At 38.2% G+C, this 21,136-nt stretch overlaps 1 protein-coding gene across 4 annotated transcripts in view; it reads right to left on the bottom strand.

Moving 5' to 3' along the window:
- ATP9B (ATPase phospholipid transporting 9B (putative)) overlaps positions 1-21,136 on the bottom strand; it is a 244,846-nt gene that overhangs the window by 203,588 nt on the left and 20,122 nt on the right. For 3 of the 4 annotated variants that reach the window (XM_049901954.1, XM_049901953.1, XM_049901951.1), the window contains exons 2-4: positions 19,952-20,125; positions 12,270-12,420; positions 9,491-9,604 (exon numbers count right to left, since the gene is read on the bottom strand). In XM_049901954.1, the coding sequence (XP_049757911.1) occupies positions 9,491-9,604; positions 12,270-12,420; positions 19,952-20,088 (402 nt within the window). In that variant the 5' untranslated portion in view covers positions 20,089-20,125. Of the gene's footprint in view, positions 1-6,340; positions 6,452-9,490; positions 9,605-12,269; positions 12,421-19,951; positions 20,126-21,136 lie in introns of those variants that run through there. The other variant, XM_049901955.1, reaches the window with a different exon arrangement.

The following is a 21,136-nucleotide window of genomic DNA, read 5'->3' as shown; positions in this document are numbered from 1 at the left end:
TTCCAAAAAGAAATCCCATACCCATTAGCAGTCGCTCCCCCATCTTCCCCTCCCCGTAGCCACTGACAATCACTAATCTGCTTTGTTTCAATGGATTTGCCTATTGTGGTGAAATGAGTTCCTTAATGTGGTCTTTTACCTTGGTTCTTCGGAGAAACAGCTTGGGAGATTTTTTCCCCTAAGCCCTCTGCCCTAGTTTTCTACCCCAAACGGTTTTGTTACCTTCATCCAGGTCCACTGACATTTCCTGGGTAAGCTGTAAACAACTTACAGTTTGATCCTTTTTGTCTGGTCCTGGGCTACAGCATGCCCAGTGATCGGTATGCACCTTGTGGGAATTTGTCAACAAATTATCCAAATGAGGATCTGTAGCCTACCATGAAGTCTATGGCCTACAGAGAGGGGACTGGTCTGTTTGAGGCTCCCCCCCACTGGAAAGGGCCATGCCTTGAAATTGACAAGGAGTTGTGTGCATAAGCAGCCAACGCCACAGAAGTTTTTCAGACAGAAAGAAGTAGGAAGAGAAGCAGAAGAAAGAAGCAAGCAGCAGCAAAGGGAGAGAGGAGGCAAGGAACCTCCTAAAAGAGCTATAACACAGGTCAAGTGCTGTAACACTGAAGACAGTAAGAGGCCCAAAAGGGGCCCAGTGATAAGAGTCTGTGGTAACAGATGGCAGGGCCGAGAAGTTTGTCCTTCGGGGGCTGAGAAGAGGAGCCTGTCCTGAAGGCACCAAGAAGACGAGGCCCATTCTCAGGAGGCCGAAAGGAGCCTGCTCTCAGGGGGCTAGGAGAAGGTCTGCACACAGAGAGGAGCAAAGAGAGCATTCCTGCACTTAAGAAGGGAGAATCTGCCTACATGCTTCCTGATTCTGATCCTGAGTTGTATCCTGTTGTTTCCTTAATAAACCATTTAGCTACAAGTATGGTCTGTGAGTTCTGGGTGGCCACTGCAATGAATTATCGAACCCAAAAGAGAAGTGGAGGGTGCTATGGAGGGATGGCTGGTGTCAGAATTGGTTTTTTTTTAAAAAAAAAAGGTTGGAGAGTGGAGGTATGTCCGACTTCTATCGCATAGGGATCAGACTGGCGCTGATCCTGGTCGTTATTCCCCTTGAAGTTAGATACGTTCTGATGCTATTATTACTACTGCCACCATTTTACATCTACTCTGGGTCATATGATAACTCTATGCTTTAGTCATTTGAGGAATTGCCAAACTGTTCTCCAAAGTGACTGTATCATTTTTATATTCCCACCAGTGGATGAGGGTTCCAATTTCTCCACATTATCAGCAATACTTGCCTTGTTTTTCTGATAATAGCCATCTTAGTGGGTCAGCAAAAAAGAGGAAGACCATCAATAAGATGGATCGACACAGTGGCTGCAAAAATGGGCTCAAGCATAACAACAATTATGAGGACAGTACACGATTGGGCAATGTTTTTTCTATTGTACGTAGGTTGTGGGTTAACGGCACCTAACGACAGTGGGTGTGAAGTGCCATCTCACAGCGATTTTGATTTGCACTTCCCTAACGGCTAACTGGAAACCTTGGTGGTGTAGTGGTTAAGTGCTATGGCTGCTAACCAAACGGTCAACAGTTTGAATCCACCAGGCTCTCCGCGGAAACTCTATGGGGGCAGTTCTACTCTGTCCTACAGGGTAGCTATGAGTCGGAATCGACTCAATGGCAACGGGTTTTTTTTTTTTTTTTTTTTAACAATTTGCCATACTGTGGGGGCTTACGTGTTGCTGTGATGCTGGGAGCTATGCCACTGGCATTCAAATGCCAGCAGGGTCACCGATGGCAGACAGGTTTCAGCTGAGCTTCCAGACTAAGACAGACTAGGAAGGATTTGGCAGTCTACTTCTGAAAAGAACGAGCCAGTAAAAACCTTATGACAGCGGAACATTGTCTGATATAGTGCCAGAAGATGAGACCCTCAGGTTGGAAGGCACTCAAAAGACGAAGAGCAAAGAGCTGCCTGTATCATGCTTGGTAAACCAGACGGTCAGTGAAAAAGAGGAAGACGTGCAACAAGATGGACTGACACATTGGCTGCAACAACGGGCTCAAGCGTAAGGATTGTGAGGATGACGCCAGGACTGGGCAGTTTCGTTCTGTTGTACACAGGGTTGCTATGAGTCGGACTCGATGGCACCTAACAACAACAATAACAAATGGTGTTGAACATCTTTGCAAGTGTTTATTGGTCATTTGTGTATCTTCTTTGGAGAAATGTGTGTTCGGATCCTTTGTCCACTGCTTAACTGCGTTGTCTTTTAATTGTTGAGTTGTACGAGTTCCTTATACCATCTAGATTCAAATGCCCTATCAGATATATGCCTTACAAATAATGTTACAAATATTTTCTCCCATTTGTGGGTTGTCTTTTCACTTTCTTGTGTCCTCTGCTGTGCACGTTTTAAATTTTCATGAGGTTCAATTCACCTGTTCTGTCACCTGGCCTTTTAGCGTCCAAGGTCATAAAGTTTTACGTCTATGATTTTTTTCTAGGAGTGTTTTTTCGTTTTAGCTCTTACATTTTGATCTATGGTCCATTTGAGTTAATTTCTGCATATGGTATGAGCTATGGGTCCAACTTCATTCTGTTTTATGTGGAGATCCAGTTGTCCCAGCACCATTTATTGAAAAGACTATTCTTTCCCCCATTAAATTGTCTTGACATCCTTGTCAAAATTAACTGATCGTGAATGTAAGCGTTTATTTCTGGATTTTCAATTTCATTCCACAGATGTACGTGTCTATCTTTATGCGAGTACCTTTGTAGTAATTTTTGAAATGCGCAAGTTTGAGTTTTCCAACTTTGTTTACCTTTTCCAAAGTTGTTTTGGCTACTCTGGGTCCCTTGAACTTTCAAATGAATTCTGGAATCAGTTTGTCAATATCTGCAAAAAATGCCAGCTGGGATTTTGACAAGGATTTCACTGAATCTGTAAATCAATTTGAGCAGTAGTGTCATCTTACCAATATTAAATCTTCTAATCATAAACATGGGTTAACTTTCCACTTAATTTAGATCTTCTTTAATTCCTTTCAAAAATGTCTGGTAGTTTTCAGCATGCAATCCTGCACTTCTTTTGCTAAATTTATTCCTAAGCAATTCTTTCTTTTTGATATTATAAATGGGATTGGTTTCTTAATTTCATTTTCAGAAGTTCATTGCTAGCTAGTGTATAGGAATACAAATGATTTTCACATATTAATCTTGGATCCTGCAACCTTGCTGAACATGTTTACTAGTTCGTATTTTTTGTGTTATTCCTTAGAATTGTCTATGTACAGTATCATGGCATCTGTCAATAGAGATAGCTTTTCTTCTTCCTTTCCAATGTAGATTTCTTTTTCTTCTTGCATTTGCCTAACTGCCCTAGTCAATGTACCTCCAATACAATGTTGTTTAGAAGGAGCAAGAGAAGACATTCCTGTCCTGGTCTTGATCTTAGGGGAAAACATCCAATCTTTTATCATTACAACTGATGCCAGTTGTATAAAGTACCAATTTTTAAGAAAACAAGAAATCTCTATGTTATGATCAAACACCATCATACTAAAAGGAAGTATGCATTATCGGGACTTTAGGCCAGCTTCTTCAAAGCTGCTAGCTTGCTGTGGCAAAGCACCTATTAGTGGAGGCAGAAAAAGAGCCCTTATCTTGAACATATATATTCAATGTTTTATTAGAACTAGAGTTAGCAAAGGAAAAATAACAATAAAGCCAAAACAGCAGATATCAAAAAAAAGTTGTAGGATATAAATTTACACATATTTTAACCAATCAGCTTCACTTCTAGAAGCTCATCCTAAAGAAAAAAAAAATCAAGGATGTATATGAAGGTATTTATTCCCGCATGAACATCAAAAACTAAATGGAAATGATTGTTTTTGCTGTTAGGTGCCGTTGAGTCGGTTCAGACTCATAGCGACCCTATACAACAGAGCAGAGCTGCCCCATAGGGTTTCCAAGGAGCAGCTGGTAGGTCTGAACTGCTGACCTTTTAGTTAGCTGCTGAGCTCTTAACCACTACACCACCAGGGCTCCAAATGGAAATGATTTAGGTTTAGAAATAATGTAAATGTTCAAAAATAAGAAATTCATGGTATATCCATATGATTAAATACTATATATTCTTGACTCAAAGATGTCATTGGTTTTAAGATACATCACTTTTATTTTAGTAAGAGTCTTGGGGTAGAGGAGCGATAGTACTTTACATAGATACATTGTAAGCCACAGCTCAATTTCAGTAACACGAAAAATATGCATCTTCAAACACAGAAAATACAGTTCTATGCATCCATTCCCATGTAAGACAGTATCTGCTGTTACAGATTTATGTTCATAATGTATAAATAATTTCTTACAGTTCTATGTGTACCTGAGAGACAAGCAAAGGAGAGTAACTGTCAAGGCTATTTTATTTACATGCTGTAGACAGTATTCTTAACACAGTGGTGTTTAATCAGAGGTGCACGTCATAACCACCTGGGAAGATTTTTTTGCAACACGAATTGCCCAGGGCCCACCTGAAATGTATACCTTTACATCCCTAGGCAGGCCCCAGACTTGTGTGATATTTAAACTGTCCAAGTGAATCTAATTTCTACCCCTTTAAATTTATAGCTAAAGACAGCCAAAGTTAACACTGAGTTCATTAGCGGCACACAAAAGTGTGCCAGTTCCTAGTGTTTCTAAGCAGTTAGACGAGTCAGTGAAGAGAAGTGCCCACTTCTAATTTAGGAATACTAGAGAAAGCGACCAGACAAGGGCAACTTCTGAAAACAGGAAAAGAGGGAACAGAGCCCTGGTCACAGCGAAGGACTGCTGGAGTACACATGCTACTCTAAGACCCAGTTCCGCCCACACCTAAGGTTTATCTGAACAAATAACGTAGGTGCTAGACCAGCCACAGCCAAGGGGTGTCACTACCATCACATCCACGCCCACCATATCTATCCTGAACATCTAATGTTTATCTGAATAAATAACATAGGTGTCATCACCATCACGCCCACGTCCGCCCTATGTATTCCAAGACCCCACAGCCAGCCTGAGAGCTGATGTCACAGTTTCCTTCTCAACGAATAGTCTACGATAAACAAGCCTCTGACGTGAGAGTTAGATGTTCTGAGCTCTCCACTGGACCATAACAGATGAATGGTTTACGGCAGATTTGGACAAGCAAGTCTTGCTGCAGGAGCAGCTGGCTTTGACTCCACACCAACTGAGTCACAGATTTAAGCTAAGGTACTGCCACCTAGAAAGATCAAGATGGGAAATGAAAGCGGTCACAATGAAATTCGGTTGCCCTGGAAACAACAGTATTTAAGCACAAGTCTGGTGTGCAGACAGGACAACGGGGTTTTTCGTGTGGGCTGTTCACAGACGGTGACTAAATCCTGTATCCTCGAAGTAAAACTCTTTTCTCCTATTTCTCCATGTAACTCAGGAGGCACCCTGGCTAAGTCCCAAAACAATATAGTATTCTTTTGCAAAAAGAGGAAAAACATCTATTGATACATTGTAAGTTTACCTTTGAGGGCTTATGACATGCCAGGCACTTTTCTCAGTATTTTAGGTGAGTTATGTCTTTGAAGTTTCACAGAAAACCTTATGAGATGTGTGTCTTTGCCTCTATTCACAAGCAAGTTGAGGCACAAAGAGAAGATGCCACCAAGATCACACAGCTGATTAGCAGGGGCTGTCCCTGGAAGTGGGGTTACCAATAACTGCTTTGGTTTTTCTTCCCCATACTCCCCCCATACTCCCCAGGCACAGAGACACAACAGGAAGGCTTGACAGAAGGAAGGACTTTAAAACTCAGATTGAAAATCGCTGTCCTCACGCCCTCTCTGGTTGCCAACTCTGTGCAAACAAAGTGCCAGGAAGGTGTTTTGTGTGAAAGATACAATGTTAAAAACCCATATAGCTAGATTTCTTTTTATCTAAAAATCATCCACATTGATAGATCTATTTCAGTTTATCAATTCTGGTAGAAGCATTACAATCTGTTTTGCTACTCTGATTACACCAGCTCTGCCTTGAAGAATTGTTCCAAAAGATGGACAGTATGAAAGGTAATCTTTCAGGCACAATCATGGAATGAAGCCACTTATTTCCAGTTTACTCTTCTATTATAATGAAGCCACTTACTTCCAGTTTACTCTTCTATTTACTCTTCTATAAAATATAACAAAAATTAGCTAAGAGCTGAAGCTAGTAAATAAAATTGCCAGGAGTGACTGAAAAAAACAAGGAGCCCTGGCGGCGCAATGGTTAAGTGCCCAGCTGCTAACCGAAAACTTGGCTTAAACTCACCCAGAGGTTCTGTGGGAGAAAGACCTGGAGATCTGCTTCTGTAAAGATTATAGCCTAGATATCCCTGTGGAGCAGTTCTACTCAGTCACATGGGGTCACTATGAGTCAGAAATCAACTTGACAGCACCTAACAACAATTGAAAAAGGATTATTAAGCCATCACTGTTTTCAGACACATCCTAATTGTTGCTAGACACCAGAGAGAGTAAGTCTACAGTTACTTGTTTTCCTTAAAATTAGTGGACAAAAGCCAGAAGATTCTCCAACCACTAGCTGTAAGATAGGAGCCCTGATGACATTAGCAGTTAAGCACCTAGCTGCTAATCGAAAGGTTGACAATTTGAACCCACCAGCTGTGCTCCATGGAAGAAAAGGCCTGGCGATCTGCTCCCCTAAAATTACAGCCTAGGAAACTCAATGAGGCAGTTCTAGTCTGTCCTATTGGGTTGCTATGAGTCAGAATCAACTTGATGGCACACCACCACCACCACCACCACGACAGCTATAAGATGGTTTGTGCTTTGCTGGACGATTTTGGCTAGGAGAAGTCTGGAAATCCTACTGACACTCTTCTCCTGAACAACCTGACCTTAGAGAGCAAGCAGAGAAAAGACGTCAAAACCTTAAGCGCGTGCATGAAGAGCACATGGACATAAGACTAGGGGTAAAGTACAGACTGACACAGAATGAGCAAGGACTCGTGAGCTCCTTCTTCTGAGAACACTTCCTTTGGTTAAATATGAGGCATTTATACGTATTTCAGAATTTACATTCTTTTAAATAGTTTCCTCTAAAGAAGTTCCTTTAGATTTAGTATACAGTTAAAGGTTAACTTTGCCTAGCTAAATAAAAAGATCTATGTGTAGTATCTGTGGATTTTCAAAGAATTTTATTTCTTTAGGTGAGTTTAGATCAAAGAACCAATACATCCTAAGCCTTTTCCTTGGATGTGAAGATGAGCCTCATGTGCACATCAGTTTTTTAACGTTTTTGCTAAATCAAAGGCTAAAATGCATGTAAGGAGTGCAAGCATAGATACTGACAAAGCTTTGTCACTTGTAATCTGAGAGAAGGCTCAGATTTGAGGCTCCTATCAAATCAAGGAACAAAAGAAAATTGTCTAGCAAAGTAGATGAGTTTTGAGATCTAACTGTATGACACCTACTATATAAGAAGTGAATTCATCTAGGTGTGTCAGAAAGCAACATTAAGCATTACACAAGTGGGGGGGAAATGGACTTTTTACTTCTCTAACACTTACAACACAAACACAGTGGATTCACAGTATCCATTACATAAATACTGAAGTACGCTCTTATGCCAAAAAAATAATCAAGTACTTCAAAAAGCCTGAGGTTTAAAATTCAAGCTAGAACTAGAAATGAGTGTTCCTATGAAAGCAGAGAAATGTTTTCTTGTCTTGGTGAATATACTGTATGTGTTTGAGCACATGCAAACACACACACGCACATGCACACATACATACACTCCATGTATGGCCAACATAATCAATTTTGTGAATAGATCAAATAAAACCCTTCATAAAGAATCCATCTAAAGAATACTTTCTGTGGTTAAAAGCTAGTCAAACCAAGGTATATGTGTATTTTTACCTTATATATATTTTAACCCACCTTTTCTCAATTTTTCTCATATATATACACCTTTAAAGATATTAAATCATTTTTCTAAATGTCATTTTTTAAAGCTACACTGTATTTCAACATGTGGATAGGATATAGCATAATTTAAACTATCAATCCATTGTTAGACATTTAACTTATTATAATTTCCTTCATCAAAAATAATAATGGGCATTCTTTAGACTTTGTGGTCAATCATTACTCCTTTACAATAAAGTCCTCAAATAAAAATCCTGGATCCACTTTTAAGTTCTCTGAACTGTGTTCCCAACTACCCTTGCAGGATTGTGCTGACAGGTACAGTCACCCCAACAGCAGATGGGGACCATGTCCTACATTACCACCAGTGCTCAATATCAACATCCCCTTCCATTCTGCTAATTTAGCAAGTGAAAGAGGTATTCACTTATCCAGAAATTTTCTGTTTACATTACATGTAAAGTTACTTTATCATTTCTCAAATCCACCCTACTATAAAGTCTACATGACTAGAAAGTGAGAAAATGTTCTTAATTTTAATGATAGACAAACAAGATAGGTTGACTAGGCAGAGGGGACGAAAAGATAAAGAAAAATATGTAAGCCTTCTATCCAATCTTCCAGTTGTCCCTGCCTCACTGAGACGAGAGTATCAACCTAGCAGGGTAAGGAGCCTGCATAATGAGACAGAGAAACTCAGGAGTGTATGTATGCTCAGAAGCTTCCCATTCTGAAGGCGGTACTGAAGGTGGGAAAGGTTAGTGCTGTCCTGTTCTCCCGCTAAGGGGACAGTTTCATCCACAATGTCTCCTCGCTCAGATCACTCTGATGATCTGACCACAGGGGAGCCATCAAGAAATGTTCTAGGTGAAAGTCTGTATAAGCTGAAAAATTAACGAAAACCATCAACAAATAACAAAACTATGAAGACAGCCTATTCTGAAATGGAAACATTTAATAATAAGTATCATTTGCCTTTCAAAAACCTTTATACACTAAGCTATCAACCAGAAATTGTTTGAACCAGAAACTGTTTGTACTGTACTCAGCTACTTTAGACTTTTCACCACTAGCCAAAGACAAATTATCCATCTGTCAGGATGTCAGGAGACAAACTGAACAAAGCCCACAGCCCCACAGCCCCATTCCTATCCATTCAGTGAGCAGAGGCAGGAACTGGGTTGGTGAGACTGGCTGCTGCCAGGATGGGCGCAGAAAGCCCAATTCAAAGTCCCTCTGCTGCCAGCAAAGGGGTGCTCACTCACAATATCACTTGTACCACTGAGAAGACCCACTAACTCCTGGCACTTCTGCAGGAAGAACACTGCTGCTACACTTCCTACGAGGCTCAAAGGAATTCAAGGTAACAGAAGTCTGGAAAATCTTTTAACACAAGTTCTGTGATAAACAGCAACAATATCATGTTTTAAAAATCTGATCAATTTATCTTTTATCATCTCTACTTTTAACATTATATTCTAAAAATATTTAGTAATTTAACTTAATTTTAAAAGTCATTTTCTTTTACCAGAGGAGCCCAGTAGGTGTAGAGATAGCCTATTTTCAATGCTGGTACAAACTGTGAGCAGGATACTACCAGAAAATAGAGATTCAAGAAAAACTTGAATTGTTCATATAAAACCTAAAAAAGAAAAGAGAAAATTAACACAATCTCTCCAAGGAAAACCTTTACTACCTCAATTAAATAATTAAAACCAGCACAATATCTAACCACATTTCCATCAATGAGAATATGCCCGTTTCACAGGAAATTTACTCATTTTGACACTGGCTTTCGAATAGTTACGTAAATGACACATAAAAAGGTAAGTTACCCCAATATTATATTTTAAATAAACTGGGGAAAAAAACCAGATAATTAGAACTTTCAACTACATTTAAAAAATGTACTCTAAAATTTAGTTCTTAATTTTCTTTTAGGAGATTTTCCAGTTTTCCATTCTCCTTCTAAAAAGCTTTATGTGCATGCCAAAGCAAACAAAATAGACAAATCCTTTCCAATGTTAGCAAGTCATTAAATCTATATATACAGACTGTATCTTGATACGAATGCACAAAATTTTACAATGGAAGAGTCTTATTAACCTTTTTTAATGAAATGGCAATAAATAAATAAATAAATAAATACACGATGACATCCACGTTTCCAGAATGTGGGTTATCTGGGTGGCTTCACAAAGACCAAGTAGACAAGCAACACCTGCACAGGTGTGACTTCAAAAAACAAGGTGCCCTCAAAGCATACAAGGTGATAAAATGCAAAAATACAGAAATTACAGACGACTTATCAGAAGACAGCTACCTGTATATCCTGTATAATCTCTTGGAAGTTGATCTTTAACAGTATTTTCAAATATAAATTTTATCATTCAATAAAATTTCAGAACCACCAAAACTGCAAGTTTTTGTCTTTTAATTCAAATAGAGTTATTTTTAAAGAAGAAAACTCAAGATCTAGTATACTAATCACCCTCTACTTAAAAACTCGAATTGCTGGATTTAAGCTGAAAATTACAATGGTACAGAAGTCACGTTTATAGACTGGAAGAATTCAAATAGCATGCTACAACTACAATCAAACTTGTGAACTTCCAAATCAAAGTCTCCTTTGGTGTCATTTTTTATGCAACATTGGGAGGCATGGAAATTTCAACAAGAGTGGAGCAATAGGTTAAGTGCTTATTGTTGACTCAAAGAGACTGGAAGCACAGTTTTTACATAATGAAATTATTTGCATCATCATACAGTTATATGTGTGATTGAAAAATCAGTTACATTGATAACACGTTTTTAGTCATAATCATGTTCAATTGCTGTTAAAAATGTTTTGAATTATTTTATAAATTAACCTCAGCAGGAGAGAAAGCTCTCTTTTTCCTCTCTGATTTCTTTAAAATCTCAGTTAGCCTAAATTGTATCTATTAGCAATTCAGAAATTGCCATTCGTGCTAAAAATGGAAGAGAATTCCTACTGTGCAATTACCAAATGTTTCTGAAATACTACATTTTAGATGAAAAGGCTAATTTAAGAAACAATCTAAGGAAAAAAAAAAATCACGCACACGGTAATAGTTTTATAGACACATCAACAGGTATTTCAGGATATGACCGATCTTAGCAGCCTGTGTGAATTTACTCTGATCAAAGTTAAGCTGTACTCTTGCCTTTAAACCACTGGAATCAATACTTTTACTGTCTACTTAATGAACTTTGTGACCTTCAGGAAAATGTACAATGCTTACCCAATCTGTATTTAATAATTTAAGGAGAAAACAGTGGTTTCACTCAATAAAGAATAATAATTTTCTGCCTGAAGGACAGTTTACATTTTACTGTCCTGATAAAAGATCAGTCATTTAATTATGGAACCATTAGTTTTGTGTGTTTTAATAAAGAAGCATATTAGATATCAAGCATTTGCCAACTACTGGGTAGATGGAAGGAAAAATCAATGCCCAATATGAAGTCAGCATGATTATTTGAACTAAAAGATAAAACAGTCCTCATTCCAAGTAATCAAGAGATTTTCTTGCAAAAGAGAGTAAGGGCCGATACCCGCGACAAGTTAAAAACTCTGACAGAAAAATATAATCAGTGCCTGCTTCTTTTGCCTCTAGAAAGACAAATAAATCTATTAAAACAGGGATGATGCACAAAAAACAAATACCATTGAACTATTCTAAACACATATAAACTCAGTTTTGTTATTTAAGTCAGAAATACCACTAGCAACAAAAAAAGTATTATTTAAGTTTCTATATTTAAATTTAGCATAATACCGAATTAAAGATAACTTGTGATATAACAATATAGTCATGTCTGAAATTTAACTTTAAAGAAGACATCTATAAATACTTATATTGTAGATACTTTGTTACTACATCATTTTTGTGAAAAAAATAGTTCTACTTTCATCATGAGGTTCCTTGGCCAGCTTTAAACATTACATTTCCACTTTTTCCCTCAGTCAGATAAAATTTATAGCTTATTTTCTGATATTTTATTTCTACAATAATATAAATATGGTGCTTCATCAAGAACTAAAGGCAATAATCAAATTGGACATTTTCTGGAGTTGGACTCTATGATGTAGTCATTAAAAACACACATTAGTCATTTTACAATTATTTGAAACACAATGGTTCAAAAAGAAAAGGATGTTGATTTTGGTATGACACAACTAACAAGGGGAAAATGTTCAAAAGACAATGATTAAATAAGGGTTTCAACAGGCTTCTTCATGAAACAAAGGACGCTGACCATCTTTAAGTACTGAACAGTCTTACCCCAGGAATAAAGGTAAACACGTTGTATTTTTGATTTTTTATAGCATTTCTGGGATGTTTTTCTTCACATTTCTCGGGATACCCGAGCCACACTGTGCGAGCTTTCAATTCTTTCTTTCTCTGACAAACGTGTATCAGCCAATCACAGCAACTGTGTGGAAAAAGAGAGACAGAGTTTGTGTGCTTTTTCTAAGTGCTGAAGCTAATTCTACATTCTTACAGAGATACCGATGGTCTCAGTATCCAACAGACACCAGTAGCCTATCTAGGTGCTAATCTGTGAGGTTCTTTTAAAATAGGTCAGTTACACAAATTTAAATTTGACATACCCATATACATACCCATTGCCGTTGAGTCAATTCTGACTCATAGTGACCCTGTAGGACAGCGTAGAACTGCCCCATAGGGTTTCCAAGGAGCACCTGGCGGATTCAAACTGCCGACATTTATGGTGAGCAGTCGTAGCACTTAACCACTACACCACAAGGGTTTCCAAAATTTGACATAAAAATACAAAAAGAGACTTATATGTTGTAACACTGCAATGGCTTCTAGAACTTCAGGGAAGTTATCTTCCCTGCTTAGATGCTCTCATTGGCAAAATAAAACCATTAGTATTCTGAGGCAGTCAATGCTCTATATGTTGGGGAAAGGAATAGCTATCAGTTATTGGCAATCCTCGATAAACCACACGGTGATTCAATGATAAAGGTCCTTGGGACACCAATTAATCCAGAATGTGACTCCCTTTCTTTTCTGAGGTAATCATTTTTTCCACTCATTAAAAAAAAAAACTTTTCCAGTAGTATTAACTAATATCACATTAAGAATTAAGGCTCAATTCAGTATTTAAAAAGGATACTTACGTTTAATGTCATATTCTAAACATAATATATCCAAACCACTCAATGTCATCCCAAAGAGAATAAATGCACTCACAGTAGGCTTGACACACCTGAAACGTCTGAAGACTCACAGGAATTGCCATTGGATTATACAAGATAGAAAATACTATCAGAACGAGAGACTGGTGCTTTGATGCTAAGAACAAAGGGCATAATCCCCAAAGATAAAGAAAATACTGATAACCAAGATAATTCACGTAACCCTTATTGAGCTGTAGAGGTAGGAAGAAAAGTAAATCACGGGGAATTTTTGAGAGCAAAGTAATGTGAATCAACAACGTGGGCAAATCCTGAAAAATGGGAGGAAAGGTCCAAATAGAATAACTGGGAGCTTTACCCAGTAACATTTCTACAGCATGATAAGTATGTTCTGAACTATTAATTACTCAGAAAAAAAGATTTCCCATTCATATATAAATAGACTTACACTGTGCCCAGTCAAAATGAGATTAAATCCAACAGTACACAAATTACACTTTTTCTTAAAACACTTTAGGATTAGTAGTAGCTTTTCACAAATGCCTCTATAATCAAAGTACAATTCTAATGTTAAATAAAGGTTTTTTATATACCAATATCCACTCTTCTGAAATTTTAAAAAGCCATACTTAAATCACTCCCAAGATTTAGATAGCCTCCTTCCAAACAACACAGGCAACATTTGGCAATTATTATGCCCAGCAGGCACTTTGGCTACCAAACCAAAAACAGGTGACTCCATGCTCAAGAGATGAGTACCCCAGCTCCTGCTCCCTGGGGTGCCACAGACTGAGGGCAAGTGTCCTGCCACTTCAGAGACAGAATGATCCAGCACTCAATACCCTCACTTCATAGCAATAAGTGGAATGTTAATCTCATGAGAAAGAAATCGCTCCAGACCAAAAAGCCAACAGCACACTGACGTTCTTATATTCACCAGCATGAAGGACAATTCAAAGTTGAAAGAAAACATTACAGGGAAAAATTTCCAAAGTATCAAAGTAGGAATTTTTGCCAAATTATAAAAATGAAAAAACAGGCCTTCTAAGCCCATCAGTCCGTGAAGTTAGAAATAATCGTAAAAAAAGAGAAGCTTTACTATTCACAGAATCTGCCAACAGAAATACACGGAAATATCTGCAACTCACTAAAGGTTAGTTGTAATGTGCCTTATTGCAACATTCACTAACATTTTCCTCCTTCAATTAAACCAAGTAATTTTATGTATCTGTCTTCTACTCTTTGATCCATAATCTGACAATGTTAGTAATATCTAATTTTAGAATACTCGGTGTTTTGGAATAAAAGGTAGCAGACCCTCAAAACTAAAAACTTATCAGCAATAAAGACATGAAAGCAGTCTAGACTGCTAACTGTACCATCTGGCTCTGTGAGATACAGCTTGTATGCCAATGGCACCTCCTCTATGTGACAGATGCCTCCTGCACAAAGAGGAGGAGGACAACATCTCAGGTTGCTTCTCCTCCGGATGGCAACTGGACACTTGTTAATGCCACATAGACTGCTTAAGGCCTGCCAAGATGCTTCAATTACCTTTTCCACGTGACTGCGATGCATTAAGATAAAGACTCAATATACACACCTAGCATATTTTATTAAGCTTTTTAGTGTCCCCAAAACAGGGGTGTTTTTGCTACTAACATCTACATTTTCAAGCGTATTCTTAATATTTTCATTGAATAAAGGAGTAATATTACAAATGAAATCCAAAATTTAGGTGTCATGTTCCACTGGTAAAAATAAAATCCCGTGAAAATTTAAAAAATTAATTTAACAATTTATTTAGCACTACAATGAGACTGATGATACTAAAACCCACAATTCTTGGCCACTATCGGGCTGGTAAGGAGCCCCAGTGGTGCAGCAGTCAAGTACTCAGCTGCTAGCTGAAAGGTTGGTGGTTTGTACCCACCCAGCAGCTTCGCAAGATAAAGACCTGGAAATCTGCTCCTGTAAAGATTACAGGCTAGAAAACACTATTGGGCAGTTCTACTTTGCTACGTGGGGTTACTATGAGTCAAAATCAACTCAACAACACCTAACAACAACAACACTGGGCTGGTATGGATGAGCACCGCTTCCAGGTCACTTAATACCCTTTGAAAGTCCATACCATAATTACAAACTGTCCATGTTTTTATAATTTTGTGTCAACCAATAACCTACTCCCACCTTTCTCAAACATTTCAGCACCTCCTTAGCCAAACACTTCAAACATCTTCAGTGATCTTCCCATGCACCCTGAAGAGCTACCTAACACCCTAGATCCTAACAGCCTAGATCCTCAAGCTTCTCAATTCCAATCACCTGCGTGTCAATTCCACTTGAGAGTGGTAGAACCAGGCACTTATTATACAGAACTATTCCACTTAAAAGGCCGCAAATCAGAATTTATCTTACTCTTTAAAGTCTGACCACTTTCCCCAAGCCATGGTGAAGCCAGCAAGGGCTTCAGTTCACCAAGTCTGACTTGGGTTAATTTCTGGCTTGGTCCTAAACTGTCAGGAGAAGTCCTCTAGCCAATTCCTTTCACTTCAGTTTCCTTACCTACTTCCTTTAGCAAAGTGCCACACCATGATGGAAGAAGAGCACTGTCACTTTACCCATCCCAATACAGCCTCAAACCCACGCTCATTAAGAGTTGACCTTTGGGTTGATGACAGTGCTAACACTCAACAACCCTCTGCTCAAGCTACCTCATCAACTCACAGCCCCGCCACCATCATAACTCCCCACCCCACACTTCCATGAGCCAATTCTGCCATTTCTCAGGCTCTATCACTGATAAAAAGTAATAAAATTACATGGAGTGCAGTACAAATCCATGACTACTGATTATCCTTTATTGATTAGTGATGATCTCTACCAAAGCATGACCAAACTGTCCCATTTTTTCTGCCCTCAACTGCATCCCCACTGCATCCCTATGTTCCCAATTAAGAATAAAAATCATTTTCTCCAAAACCATTTCACTCTTTCTCCTGCCTAAAAGGACGGATATTATTCTTCCTTTCTGAAACCTCACTCTCTTCTGAGGTATCCCCTTCCTTCTATTTTCAAAGCCCAAATACCACATGTCTCTGAGAAACACCGCCTTTCCTTGGCTTCCACTAACACTATAATGACAAGGACTCCAAACTTACTTACATCTCCAGATTCTGCTTCTGTATGTGATAGAACTGCTTGTAGTAGCCCAACACTCTTGTCAATGTTTTGTTTTGTTAATACTATTCATTAAAAAAAATTGGGGGACAGAGGGGAACCTCCTCAACTTAATGAGGAACATCTGAAAAAACTCCAGCTACCATCTTAATGGTGAAAGACTGAATACTTTCTCCCTAAGATCGGGAACAAGCTGAGGATGTATGTCCACTTTCACCACTGCTATTCCATATAATACTGTATGTTCCAGTCAGCCCCATAAGGCAAGAAAATAAAAGTACGCAGACCATAGAAGAAGAAATAAAGCTGTTCCTATTTACAGATGACATGACCACCTATGTAGAAAGTCCCAAGGAATCTACAAAAAACATTCTTAGAATTAACAAGTGAGTTAAGCAAAGGTCAAAGGATACGAGATCGAAATATAAAAATCAACTCTATTTCTATATATTAGCAATGAACATGTAGAAACCAAAATTAAAAATGCCATACTACTTATAATTGCTTAAAAAATGAAATACTTAGTAATAACTCTAACACGGACAGATCTTGTATACTGAAAACTACAAAATACACTGATGAAAGAAATCAAAGTAAATTTTAATAAATGGAAAGATAAATCATGTTCATGGTCTAGAAGGCTTAACACAATAAAGATGTCAATTCCCCCCAAGTTAATATACAGGTTTAATGCAATCCAGCAAGGATTTTGCAGATATGGACAAGATGATTCTAAAACTTACATGGTAAGGCAAAGGAACTAGAATAGCTAAAACACTTTCGAAAAAGACAAACACAGTGGGAAGAATCATGCTACTCCATGTTACCTGTTGCCATCAAGTCCATTCCGACTCATGACGACCCTACAGGCAGGCCAGAGTAGAACTGCCCTATAGAGTTTCCAAGGAGTGCCTGGTGGACTCAAACTGCCAACCTTTGGTTGGCGGCTGTAGCACTTAACCACTAAGCCACTAGGGTTTCCACTCCATGTTAAGACTTACTGAATAGCTACAGTAATCAGGACAGCGTGGTACTGGTGGAGGAATAGACACAGATAACAGAACAGATAGAGAACTTAGAAATGGCCCCACCCAAATAAAGTAAACTAATTTTTGACAAACGTACAAAGCAATGCAATGGAGGAAGGACAGTCTTCTCCAAAAACGATGCTCGATCATTTGCATACACCTAGGCAAAAAAGTGAACCTCACCCTAAACCTTCCACCTTATACAAATGCTGACGCAAAATAAATTTAAAACTATAAAGCCGTTAGGAAAAAAAACAGGGAAAAAATTTCTGATACAGGGCTTGAAGCATTCTTAGCTGTAACACCAAAAATACAACTATAAAAAAAAAAAATTGATGACCTGGATTTTGTCAAAATTTAAAACTCTGGATCTACAGAAGACTCAGAAATTAAAAGACAAGCTACAGACTGGGAAAAAATATTTGCAAACCATATATTTGACAAGGACTAGCATCTAGAATATACAAAGAACTCTCAGTAAAAAAAAATAATTCAATTAGAAAATGGTCAGAAGACATGAAGAGCTATTTCACCAAAGAGGATATACGAATGGTATGTAAGATGTTCAAACTCACTAGCCACTAGGTAAATGCATATTAAGACCACAATGGCACAATAATAATACAGACCTCTTAGAACAGCTTTAAAAAAAACTGATAGCACCAAATGTTGGCGAGGACACGGAGAAATGAGATCTTTTTTCATTTATTGCTGGTGTATGGTGAATGTAAAATGGCATAGCCACTCTGGAAAACAATTTGGCAGTTTCTTTAAAAACTAAATATACACTTAGTATATCCACTGCACTCCTGAACATCTGTCCCAGAAAAATGAAACATTCTATCAAATAAATGACCCGTATTTCTCAACAATGTCAATGAACTGAGACAAAGAAATGCTAAAGAATGTTCCAGTTTAAAGCAAATTAAACAGCTAATCGTGACTCTGGGCCAGATCCACATTATCAGGGCAAGAGACAAAATAAGAATATGGACTTAAAGTAGATATAGTGAATCAACGTAAACTTCTTGAATTTGGCAACTGTACTAGGCTTACTATAACAAAATACCCTTTTCTGAAGAAATACACTGAAGTATTAAGATGTAAAAGAGGCATCAAGTAAGCACCTAGTCTCAAATGACCCAGAAAAAATAAGAGAATGATAAAATAAATGTGGAAAAAAGTAAAAAAACGGTGAGTCTGTGTAAAGGGTTTAAGAATTCTCTGTACTATTCTTCCAACTTTTCTAAAGTTTCAATTCATTTCAAAATAAAAGTTTAAAAGTAGAAGAAAACAGACAAAAGAGAAGACAACACCAAATGCTTGGCTCTTTGAGAAGAATAAAACTGATAATCTCCTATGAAGATTAATGAAAAGAGAAAAAGCAAATTACCAATATCAAGAATTCAAAAAAGGGGACATCACTACGGATCCTCAGACATTACAAAGATCATGGGTGGATATTATAACTTTATGCCAATATAAATTTGAAAACAGATCCCTTAAAAGTACAAACAACCATAAGTGACATAAGGAAAAAAATAACCTGAACAATCCTGTATCTATCTATTAAAGAAGCTGACTCTATAGTTAAGTATATACTCAAAAAGAATGCTGAAGGAATATTGGGATGTTAGCTATTCAACCCAGAAAATGTTTTTTAGACTTACCATAGTCACTTACTATGAAATCAGTATCTCAAGTCAGCAATTTCTAAAACATGACTCAGCCATGGAATTTTTTCTTCACATGGAAGCTTACAGCACATGAGAAAGACAAAGATAGATGCTACTTTGAAAGCTAAACGGGGGTGACAAGTCCAAATCCTGCCCAGCCCCATGACCTATTCTCGTGGTCACTGGTTAAGGGGTCCTCAGAAACCCCAGGGCTGCGCAGAAGCAATGGCTGTTCCCACACACAACGGGGTCCACGCCCACACTCTAAAGGCAATGTGCATCGTGCACAGCATCTGTTTACCTCACCCACCAGTGAACTTGTTTAAAATGGGTATTCTTGGTTTCTTTCTTGGAAAATTAACAGAGGACTCTTGCTCCAAGTTAAGGCATTAAAGCTGAATCATATACACTGCTACAGAATTACTAAAATGCATTTTTATAGGTCCATGATCTTTCTTTTTGGATAAGAGCATAACTATAAATGAAAGAGAAACACAAGTTTGTATGCGTCAACACGGTGACCAGAATTAATTCTACCATGCATTCATCACAAAATCACTATTTTTCTCCATCTTTGAACCACTAAAACTTCTCATTAAATAATGAAACTTCATTTTCCCTTCCTTTCAGATTAGTATTATTTGATTTTGACTGATGTTATTAATACTCTCCATGATGTTATTCAGAGAGTGTCTTCTTTAGTTTGGTTGAAAAATAAATATGTAAGACAAATTATGCACGTAAGCATTTAAGCAAGGCAACCTCAGTGCACAGGGAAGTCAGGTTGCAACGGTTAAGAGTGTTTTCCTTAGTCTGATTGAAAAATAAATATGTAGAAGAATTAAGCATACAAGCAGTCAAGCAAGCCAACCTCAGTGCATACAGAAGGCAGATAGCGGTGGACAACAAACCTGGTACAGAGGAATTTCCATCCACCACAAACCAACCACTCTATTCCTCTTTTTCTTCGCGTTATCCTGGCACGTGGTAATGTGTGGTAATCACTTTCATCATTTTCAAATCCTTCTTCAGACATCATCAGTGGCATTTCATCCAAATGGGCAGACTCATCTTCCAGCTGATACCTGGTTAGTGACAAGAACAGTTACTCAAACAGACCTAGAACAGACGTGTTGTTACAGCATCACTGTTTCATTCAGGACAGCATCTGTTCTAATTCCACTAAGTAAACGCTTCTTTTTCCCACAAGCTAAGTCCTAACTAAACACTCTTCAGCTGAGGCAGACCTCTGTAACTGTGCATAGTAATGTTGCTTGCTTTGCAAAAAAATAAACAAATGAACTAGCTTAGGGAAGTGGAAGAGACAGCTGCCCAAGAAGCTGCACAACCAGGCTCACTTGCAACCATGACAGAGGCTTTGGTGGGCCTACGCGGCCCGGCAGTGCTACCAAAGCTGCCCGGTGACCACCCAAGGTATTCAATTCAGTAACCCAAAAGTCAATAGTCTGAAATACTACTAGTAGCAAAATACACACCTTCACATATTATTTAAACACTCAGTGTGAGAAATCAATGGGAGGTAAGATTTGACCAACTTAACATTCATCAGTCAAAGTTCTAGAAGCTACTTTTGACAATATGAAGTTATCTTTATACAAAAGGCATGAAAATTGTCTCTTGGTTTGTTGTTAGAATGATGCTATGTCCCATTTATTCCCTGCCTTTTTGTTTCGCCTTTTACTCAAACCCTATTCAATAAAATAATCTCCTCCACAACCAGCACACCCTTAGAGCTCAACAATCCTCTTCTAATTCCAGAAACAGGCAGCCAACTATCAGCACTGTCCATTTTATCCTTCCTTTCCTCAATCACAACACAATTTATATTCCAAAAATAAAAACTTACCTTTTGAGAAGGAGCCCAGGTGGCACAATGGTTAAGCACTCGGCTGCTAACTAAATGGCTGGTAGTTTGAACCCACCAGCCACTCCATGGGAGAAGAGACCTGGCAATCTGGTCCCATAAAGATTACCACCAAGGAAACCCTATAAGGCAGTTCTACTTTGTCATGTGGGGTCATTATGGGTTGAAATTGACTTGACAGCACACAACACCACCTTTTTGAGACCCAACA

Source organism: Elephas maximus, chromosome 11 (assembly GCF_024166365.1).
Source record: "Elephas maximus indicus isolate mEleMax1 chromosome 11, mEleMax1 primary haplotype, whole genome shotgun sequence".
NCBI lineage: Eukaryota > Metazoa > Chordata > Mammalia > Proboscidea > Elephantidae > Elephas > Elephas maximus.
The sequence above is the reverse complement of the archived record's forward strand: the minus strand, read 5'-3'. Positions and strand labels throughout refer to the sequence as shown.